At 46.4% G+C, this 10,833-nt stretch overlaps 1 protein-coding gene across 1 annotated transcript; it reads right to left on the reverse strand.

The window, feature by feature from the left end:
- Nucleotides 1-556: 556 nt before the first annotated feature.
- LOC137903066 (protein L-Myc-1b-like) lies at nt 557-3,150 on the reverse strand. The gene is made up of 2 exons (XM_068747190.1): nt 2,550-3,150; nt 557-1,350 (listed from the first exon to the last, which is right to left on the reverse strand). Exons 1-2 carry the CDS (start codon nt 3,148-3,150, stop codon nt 557-559), a joined length of 1,395 nt encoding a protein of 464 aa, XP_068603291.1.
- Nucleotides 3,151-10,833: the final 7,683 nt, after the last annotated feature.

Here is a 10,833-nt window from a genome sequence, read left to right on the forward strand (position 1 = left end):
CACGAAAGAGAAAAGGGCAAAGCATAAACGTAATGCGACGCATTGAATGTCGGGGGCAAGCAAAGGTGGAGAGGTTGAAATTTGCAGGAGACCAGAGAGAAACGTCGGGAGAGCCAGCAAATGGAGAAAGACATCACTATTGTGCAAGGACACAAGCCAAGACCACAATCAAGGAGACCATGCAGCAGGTAAACAGAAAATTGCGGCACTTTTTCCCCCCAACTAGAAGGCGTTGCATTCACAACAAAGCCTTCCAGTATCAAACGGTTCTTAGAAGGGGGACATATAACATATCTGATAAGCCTTTATCGAGTAACTGCGGACATCATCTGTCCCCAAGACGCCCCATAAAAACATAAAACAAATTCCTGCCTAGCTCGTTGCCTTAGAGCCTCACTCAGAAGATAATGTGCAAAAACACAAACATAATTATAAAAAGAAAAGAAAAGAAAAGAAATCCACCCGCACTACTCCAACGCGACCAATTAAAAGTGAACATTAGTGTCTTCTGCCTTCATTTTGTCCCATTCGGTCCTGTGAGTGAACGCCGCGTGGCTCAGGACCGTTTGAGGAGGGCCAGTCTCTGCAGCAGCTGAAGCTGCCTGGCCTTCAGCTGCTTCCTCTCTTGGGTCTTCTGCCTCTCGCTGGCGTGCAGCTGCTGCAGGTACTCGGTGGCTCGGGTCAGGATGGCCACCTTCGGGGTCTTGGGACAGTCCGCCAAGCCCGGGATCTGGTCCCGCAGCGACAGGAAACGCGAGCGCAGGTCGTTCCGTCGCTTGCGCTCCAGGAAGTTGTGCGCCTTGCGCTTGTCCGTATCCTCGCAGTCGGAGGACTGGGGGCTGGAGAGATGGGACAGGAAGTGGACCTTCGAGGGAGAGCTTTGGAGAGGGGAGCACGAGGAGGAGGAGGAGGAGGAGGAAGAGGAGGAGGGAGGTGATGAAGGCGACGTGGAGGAGATAGGGGAGGAAGCGCTGAAGTTAGGGGATTGAGACCGAACTCTGGCCACGGTCACCTGGGACCGCCTGCTGTCCAAGTTCAGAGGGGCGTGGCCAGGGCGGGGCTGGTGGTAATCAGAGTTCTCTAGGGGCTGGGTGGAGGCCTGCTGCCGGACCCTCTTCCGCCGCGGCTCCACCGCCGGTGGGAGCGTGTCTGGGGAGGGCGCAGCGTAGTTGTGCTGCTGTTGGTGGATGGAGATGTGGAAACGCTTCATTCCAGGGTCGAGGGTGTCGGCCCGCACCGTTATCGTCACCGGCTTACGAGTGTTGACCAGTCGACGAGGTTTACGATGCCGCTTGTGTTTCACGGTCACCACATCAATCTCCTCCTCATCTTCGTCTTTGTCATCATCATCTGAAAGAGGAAGGAATGTTTTAAAATCATGGGTTTAACAGTCAAAGAGCTTAAAAGCGGATGCCAATAAGAAAAAAAAAGTCACAGGAGGCTCCGCCTCTCTGAACCTCAGTTAAGTGCTGCTGCTGTGTATCGTCTTCACACAACCTCATGTAATCTGATGAAGTCGTCGTCCCCCCCCCCCCCCCCTTGCAGTGCTTGTTTAGAACGGAGGCGGGGGATTAAACATGAGGAGGGGATTTATCGACCCGATTCCCGCCAACTGAGCGGACTCCTGAAATATGTTTGGAGTAATCGCACCTCCGTGTATTTGGAAGCTCAGACAGTAGTACCGGTATTCTGCACGCCATAGAGAGACACGTGTGTCTGAAGAGCGGTGACTTCTGGAAAAGCTTTAACAATAACAACATTGAGTCTTAAAAAGAAAGTCTTAAACACAAATAAATATAACTCTCAAGCGCGGATTTATTTCTTCTAATGGCTAATTTTCCTCCTAATCTTTAACATTATTCCCTCAAATTGCATGGAATGCCGGCCAAAACTCCTGTGAAAGAATTCTGCTGGCCCAGCTGACCTCCTGAATCGCTAATCCCAATCTATTCACAGCCCAAATCCACCCACTGACACAATTGGTGCTGCAGCCCGTTGAGCGGAAGAACGCGCCAACAAGCCCCCTCTGTGACATTCCACAAACCCAGGCGCCACACGGCAGCCGACGCACCGCACTCAAATCACATGGTTGGAAAATGGGCACGTCTCGGTAAATCCGACAAATATTAAAGATTTTCTCCCCTTCTGTGACACTGCGTACATAAAGTTCCAATTATGAGAACCTGAAGAGGGAGAGGATATTATAGCCATGTCAGACGGAGAAACGGGGAGAGGGAGCAGCTGGTCTGCTGGAGACGAAGCCGAGGACCAGATGTTTCGATGGGCGTGATGCTCTCAGGCGTGAAGCACGAGTTGCATGCGCCAAGGAAACGCAACGCAGTCACGTGTCACAGCCAGAGAAAAGGTTAATGAAAGAAAAGCGTGACCGAAATGACAAGGAAACGAACCCCAAGTCAAACCCTTATTGGGGGGGGGGGGTGAGATCTGTCGACCAACACTGGAGACTAAACAACAGTACAGAACAAGGTTCAAAGACAAGCAAGAGGTCAAGCCATCGCCGTGGAAACATCAGGCAGTGTTGGAAATACCTGAGGAGTCGGTGTGAGACTCTGAACCGGAGGACACTTGCTTCTTGCATCCTCCGCTTGACGGGAAAGTGAGCACAGCCGCCGGATCCACGAAGTCCGCCGCCGAGTCCGCGGCGGCGGTCTGCGCTCTCGCCGGGGACGGAGCGGCGCCCGTCCCGGGACAGGATGAGCACCGCTCACCGACAACTCGCTCCAGCTGCTGCCCGGCAGAGAAGCCGCTCCACATGCAGTCCTGGATGATGATGGAGCTCAGGCTCCCGAACGAGTCGTTGGCGGCGGCGAGCTTGCAAGGCAGGTCCTGCTGCTGCTGCTGCTGCTGCTGCTGCTCGTCCTCCTGTCCCAAGAACTGAGACACCCACTCCAGTTTGTCCCCCAAAGACGGGTGGTTCAGCAGCCCGACCCTGCCAGACCCTTCCACCGCCCGGATGGGGGACATGGGCGGGGTCGGTACCAATTCAAATTTCTTCCATATGTCCTCGCTGGGCGCAGTCGACTTGAAGAAATCCTCGTCCGGGTCGTCGTAGAAATAGTGCTGGTCGTGGTCGAGGTGGTCCATGTCCCAGTTCTCATACCGAGGCGCGGTGGAGCTGACCCCCGGCATGAGGGCTACGGGCTGAGCGATGAATCACTCCGCGTTCCCTCCGTCTGTCGGGGAGAGAGTTAGAGAACTGAGCCCCCCCCTCAGATCAAACACAGTCACGGCCCTGCCCCCCGGGAGCAGGGTCGATTAGGCATCCACGCATAAGGCAGCCATTTCGGTTGAATAATCAATGTTTTAAAGCAAAATAGTCCCACTATTAAAAATAAAAAAATAAAAAAAAAACCATCCTGTGATGTGTAACAGATGAAGTACCTGCACCGTGCATGACGAGCCAATCACAGCCAGAGCCGGTGAACAGAATCATTCACTATTTAATTGTGTCGATTATTCAGAAGAACGCCCACAAAGCAGCTCCCTTCTGTAAGTTGATTACTTAATGCGGACAAGTTGAAGTTTCGCAACAGTTCCCTTACATAACGCGGGTTTTTGGTATAGTATTACCGCGACAGAGTGAGGGAAGCGGGTCCTATTTTCTGCTGACCGCCCGACTGAGTTAAGATTGAACCCGATTGATTGATTGGCTCGGCAGGTACCGCGTCCTGCCTCCGAACAGAACCAGAGTGCGCAGTATCCACCTCCCTCTCCTCGGTCCAGCCGCTTATCACGCTCAAAAGAATTCAGCTGCGTCTCCAAAGGCGCCCATCATCACTTAATTACGCGGCAGGCGCGCTGCTGGAAGCCTCGAACCGACGACCTACAGAGGCGCGTCCACGACCGCAGAAACCTCGAATCTCTTGCGCGTTAACAAAGTAATAAAAATAAAATAAAATAAAGTGCTTTACCTGATGCTGAGTGCGACAATTCTGCCTGCGTCTTCATAGATCCACCGTGCGTAATTTGAGTATCCACAAAGCGGCAGCCACAAGTAGGCGCACACGCACACGTAGGCGCACACGTGAGCGCTGCGTCCTCTGCAGGTTGTAAACAGTCGCAGAGGTTTACCGAGTCGCGCGCCGCGCTGAAGGCTGGATGAGCGCGGGCCGTGCGTGCGTGCGTGGACGCCTTCCTTTGCCCGACTGCTGCGCTATATTTGATCCGAGGGAAGGAGTTGTCTAATATGCATAAAGAGGCGGGTCATAGTACGGAAGCCACGCCTTCAATTTAAAGGCGCAGTGCACGCAAAATGCGCACGATGCAGAGGGCAAGAGGACTGATTTCATGAAACGGCAAATTGTGTATAAACGGCATCTGCGTGTGTGTGTGTGTGTGTGTAGGTGTGTGTGTGTTTGTGTAGGTGTGTGTGTCTTTCTGTTGCTGCTAACGCTGCGTCATCTTTTTCAAGGCTCAACAGAAACAGTGTTGCATTCTGAGTGTTATGTGTAAGACGGTTCAAATCCATCCTATATTCACAGGATGGCCGAGAGAGGGTTTCAAAAACTCGGGATATCCCCCCCCCCAAAAGGGGAGAGATGTCTGTCTGTGACATCCATTCAGGTTTCACACAGACATATGGCAGCAGTATCTGATGTCGCCAAAGAATCTCATTCCCTGTAATCAATATCAAGATTATGATGTTGCAGCCTCCCTCTGAGGGAGTCAATATGGAATCAATGCCATGTTCTGTGTGTGTGTGTGTCCTCGACAGCTGCAGACTCACGCACGCAGACGTTCTCGAATGGCTGACTTTGTGATTCTTGCCACACGAGACTGCCTCAGTCTTACATTTTCCGACCCATGAATTTATGCCCTCACTTTGGCACGAGGATGGCGATTGAGAAATAGCCTTCAACTGCTCCTCTGAAGTTCATCCTCTATTCTTCTCTTGCCTACTTTTCTCCCAGCCACCCCCTCCTATATACGCTTTTTATCTTCAGTCACCCTGATCAAAAAGGTCTTGACTCCAGATGAAACAGGGAGATTTTGAAGGATTATATCCTCCACTTCTCAGGAGAGAAGCCTCAAAGACGCATAACTCAGAGATTGGAGAAACAGAATATTCCAATTTCATCGTCTGTATCAGATTCTCTATCGCTCGCTCTCTCTCTCTCTCTCAGCTCATCCTGTTCTTGATCCCTCCTTCTCTTTCACTCATGCACTTTTAACTTATCACTCTCTGTCTTCAGTCGTGTTACATATTTTGAGATGGCTAATCTGCCTATTGGCTTTGAAATAATCGTTGCAAATGAAAGGAGAAAAGATCCAGCTCTGTAAAAATAAAAATAAATGTATTTTAACAAAATATAAAATAAGTAGATTAAGTTTTCATATATGAATTCTTTGGAATATAGTGCATAAATGTACAGTATGTCCCTTAATTATGAACCATTCCTTTGAAGAACTGCAGCTATAATAAAACTGAGCTCAGTGTTCTGTTTGTACCCGAGTCACAGTTCATAAATCTCTCCACTGTTTCACAACACCTTATGGAAATTAGATAAGTTCCTCAGTTTCTCATTCAAAGGTTAAAATCTGAAAGTTTATCCCAAAACTCCAACACATATAATAGCCTCAATTTAAAGATTACAACAGACAGGTAGCGCAAACATACAAACTGCATGGATGGAACAGCGCATCGACCGCTTCAAGTAACTGACTGAGCCAAACGTGTGTGTGTGTGTGTGTGTGTGTAGTAACAACAGCCATGTATAATCCCACGAGAAATAGATTGTAACCAAATACCAGCACTAGTGGTTTTAGACAAGGCCTCAATGTGGCAAGAAATCAATTCATCCTGATGAACGCAAATTACAGTAACGCTAAGAGTAAAGGAAACTCATTCCTGTCACACAAAACGTGCTGCAATGTCTTGGCATGTGAATGAACTTCAGGGGTTGCGTGTGTGTGTGTGTGTGTGTGTGTGTGTGTGTGTGTGTGTCTTGTAGAAGTAGAAAGAACAGCCTTGCACACACACACATTAGACGTCTTGATTGAGAAGCTTTTGTCTCTCAGTTGATGCTCTTCATTCCTCAGTGACTTTTATTGCGTTTTGGGTTGGTACAGACCAGAGAGAGAGAGAGAGAGAGAGAGAGAGAGAAATGGATGTCGGTGTCAGAAAGTGTCTGCAGGAGGAAAGAAGAGGAAAGTGAAATGGAGGAGAAAGATCCTGTGCAAAACCATAAATTAGAGGAATACGTGGAGACTATAGAGGCAAGAGGAGAATGAAGGGAGTGAAGGAGGAGGAGGACGATGAAAAAAAGAAACGGCATAAAAGGGATTCTAAAGAGGTGAGGAAATAACAGTTCACAGGGACAGACTTGAACAAAAGGATGTAATTGCATAACTGATATTTGACAGGAAAATGTTCAGAGCGTTCTAGAAGCATTGATCACACGACACACAAACACCGACAGACATCTACGCACACTCAGCTGACACCGAATACAAATACTCCCACATATATACACAAACTGTAGTAAATAAACACAATAGCAGCCTGCAGGTGTTTCTTCAACAGCTATTGAATTTATTCATTCATTGAAATGCAGCATAATACAAATGTAAAACATCGGTGAATTAATCTGTATATGATTCAGGATTCAGGAAGGTTTAAGATGTAGGGGGGCCAATTTGCAAAACTGCATCAGTGCTCTGCAGTTTTCTTGAACGCTGCATGATTGTTTCACCCCCACAGTGAAGCGGGATCAGCGGAGCGACATCTAGCGCTGAGAAGTCATTTTACAGACTGGAAACACAAACTAGCCTCAAAACTAAACATGCCCAGAGACAGCTTTTCTGCTTTGTCTGCACTTTTTCATGTCGAATTCATGTGTGATCAATCACATTTACAGCTTTCTGTTTTGTACATGGGGGGGGGGGAATGTGGCTCCTGTGACTGTACCCTCAAAGAGGACCCACACAGCTGTGAAGTCAGCAACATCGAAACATGATATTTCTCTGTGTGCATTGAGTGAGAATGCTAAGCTAATTTAGCACGAGAGTCCAGCTGCAGCCTTGAACCTGCTCTGTGCATTCTGACAAGACGGAATACTTGGCGCCTCGAATGTGGTGGAGATGCAACCTTGACAAGCTGATACTGAGTGGGGCATGCATGATCACACGACTAAAATATGGGCAAACACTTTGATGTGGAGCAGCTGTCAACGCAAGCCAAAATATTACCTTAAAAAAAAAAAAAAGCAATACACTATAAAGTTGTGTTGAGTTGTGAAATTAAAAGTAGTTCAAACTGCCTTTTGAAATTCTGGCACTGAGTTTCAGTTTGCACAGCGACTTTAAAATAAAGTGGTTTGCTTACGCAGAACAGCGTCCTGTCAGCGTCTCCCGTAACATCTGTTAACAATTTCAGGACGGCATGCGGCGGAATCAGAGAAACCATGTAACTCCATTATAGTCTGAGGTCAGACACAAGGTCCTGTTACTCACGTCTGTCTCTCTTCAGTTCATTCAGAAAACCGTTTCTTACCTCAGCACAAGGAGGTTTTCTCCTGGCAGGGTTTGTTGATACTTGATGAATAACCATGAAAGTGAGCGGAAGCATTGAGGTAGAAACTCTCATATTTTTAAGTGGATCCATCCAAGTACCGGTAATGGAGATGCCTGTGGGACTCCAGCGTAGACTTACATCATCAAGGGTGCAAAATATCCTCTTAGGCATCTTAGCTCCTGGTGTGTGCTGCAGACGGGGGGTGGGGGTGTCTCAGGCTCAGGTGGTAAGAGTGGTCGGTCATCTACTCATCAGAAGGTCAGCGGTTGGATCTCCAGCTGTGGAGAAAGAATTTCCCCCATGGGTGGGGGGGGCATATATAATGAAAATAAGAAAATACCTCCAGTCTTTGTCAAGGAGATACAGGTTTGTGTACACGTTCGTTAAACAAAGAAAAAATATGTGCAAGTCAGTTCGGGCAAATGTGTGCCATCTTATTTCCATCCTTCTCATCTGCGTACAAAAACCTCAAGTTCAGTATGAGGGAGATGATGCGTGCCGTGGCTTCTGAATGCTGGCGCTGTGGCCTAAGGGCAGGAAAGACAGGGACGTGTGGCAACCCACACACACACACACACCTACACACACATACACACACACACACACAAACACAAAGATCAAAAGGAGGACTGTGGCTTGTCAAGAGTGATAGGTGGAAGCATCTGGGTTTGGATTTGGCTCCGACGAAGATGATTTCTGCATCATCTTCTTCATCATACCTATACTAAGAAACAATATCTGGATTGGTTAGAAAGTTTTAATTGCCCAGACTATTAATTTAAAGTTGCTAAAATGTACATAAGATAAACATAAAAGAGTAGCTGTGAATGAACTTAGAGGTTTGAATGAACTCAATCTAATTTCCATGTTGGCAGCTTCTAATTCAAATGAACGAACCGCGGCAGTGCAGATGGGGGGGGGGGGGCATTAAAAACCATGCCTGTTTTCTTTCTCCATAGACTCTTGGCAGAAATCTACAGGCTATAATCATCGTTAAAACTCACACCAGGAGATGTTGAGTGAACATGAAAAGAACCAGGAGAGATCATGCCACGTCATAATCAGTCCGAATTGCGATTAATCGTCTCTTTGTTATTTGGATTTCAATTTCAGACATTTGATGAGGTTCACGTTCGTCAGTCCCATCATGTTGTCTCCAAAAACAGAACAAAAGGAAGTGAGTATTGATTTTACATTGCCAGATGATCAAAGACAATATTCCAAGTGAATGCTAATGCTGTTGCTTGTGTAAATAAGAAAGGGCCTTCCACATATACTTTATAAGACAATGACTCCAGCACAGTATGCATGTATTATATATAACTAAGGTACATTGATTTTCCTCCTTGGTGAAATGTGCTCTATAAATAAACTTGCCCTGCCTGACTTGCTCTCTTGATGTGTATGACTTCGACTTTTCATTCCGGACAGATTTGATCAGGCCAGCGGGTTGGGTCGAGTCAGAATATATAACACAACTACGTTAAGTAAGTAACGACATCTTCAAAGTATTTGTAAATGGCGTACAGCAACTGTGAATAAACAGCAATTTACTGATGCAATCTTTAACCAGTATTATGCTGTAAATAAACAAGACAGCAAAGACCCGTGACCTTATTTCTAATAATGGGCTGTAATTTTTAAATATAGAACTGTAACTGGGAACGATACTGTCAGTTATTTACAGTGAATTTAGAGGTAAGTGTTTTACTGTGTTCAGTTGGAGTCATTTTTCTGTTTACATTGTGCATTTAAATTTAATATTTTGCGTGCTGTTTATGGTCTTCATCAACACCCAGGGGAAATATCTGCCTATTGAGTTGCTGAATGCTGAGATAACCCCCCCCCCCATTGTTTACTCCAATGCATTTATTCCAGCTACTTTGGAGACTGGGAGTTTAATTAATTTTGGTTCATCACTATGAAATGTAGATGATACTTCCGTCCTGTGCTTCTGTACTGTGATTTCATTTTAGCGCAGCACGGTTCATCATCGTCACAAAGAAAAGATAATAAAATCTTTATTAAAAGGCCGCCCTTCACCGTGAATGGAAATCTTGTACTTGGCACAAATTTCAATCTCACAGAAACATATTTATATAAACGTGAGATGAATTGTTTTGTTATTTTTTTTCGGTTGCAGCCTTCTTATTTCTAAACTGAACAACATTGTTAAACATTGTTAGACAACCAAATGTCCCAGTTATGCATGTTTTCATGTTTTGTAGTGCACATTCTGTGCTCCTCCGTTGCCCCTCCCTCACCCTTCCTGCCTGATGATTACAGTGCGGAGGACGGACGGACGATCCACATCCCAGCTCATCACCAGCTCTCCCTCCTTCTTCCCTGCTCACCCACCTGGCCTGGGCCAGATTAGGCTTCCACCATCATGCCTGCAAGGCCAGCATTCATTTCCTGCCCCCCCCCCCCCCCCCCATTTCCCCTTACCTCCATCCTGTCCATCTTTGTTTGGTGATGCCAGTCCTTCCTCTGCTGTTTTCTGAATCTCGTTTTTGTTTGGCGCTGGAAACCTTTTTCTTTTTTATTAGTGATGCCAGCCCATCCTTCGTTTTTTAATAGCTAATATTTGGTTGAAAGTGGTTTTCTTTTCTTTTTGTTGTTGCTATAAAATAACTGTTTGTTCTTCACTTGGTTTCTGTATCCTGGGATCTATAAACTCAACTAAAGTTGCTGTATGAATTTTATTTGCATTAAACAATTTTCACCCAGTAATTTGTGTTAATTTCTTGTATTTTAGACTCTCGTTCTGTTTAGATACAATATTCAGAGTTTTAGAAAATCTTTATTTGCATGCTCTGGTTCAAATGAAACCATAGCCCACTGTATATAATGACAACATTAAAAGTCTGTGTTCAACTTCCATTTTTATTGATCTAATGTAACTTTTTTGCACAGTTTCTAAAAGATATTGCAGTTGGTCTGCTGCACTCTATTTTGTCATAGTATTGTATTTATTAAACTGATTACTTTGTGTAACACTACACCACACACACACACACACACACACACAGCGGGATAAGGCAGATGCTATCAGGAACAGATATCAATGAGGAGAGGTTAAAACTATAGGGAAGGAGGGACACGCCACACACTGCCCCCATTGTAGTGCGACTTCCTCGGGGGGGGGGGGGGGGGGGGGGGAAGGGACAGGGAATAAAAAGCTGGGCTGAGATGGACACAGGGAAATGCAAATGTCTCCACAATCTCCACTCATTGTGCAAAATGGGACAGCAAATAGGGAGAGTCGACTCGATAAAGAGGTGAAGAAAGGACGGTGA

Source organism: Brachionichthys hirsutus, chromosome 13 (assembly GCF_040956055.1).
Source record: "Brachionichthys hirsutus isolate HB-005 chromosome 13, CSIRO-AGI_Bhir_v1, whole genome shotgun sequence".
In the NCBI taxonomy this organism is placed as follows: domain Eukaryota; kingdom Metazoa; phylum Chordata; class Actinopteri; order Lophiiformes; family Brachionichthyidae; genus Brachionichthys; species Brachionichthys hirsutus.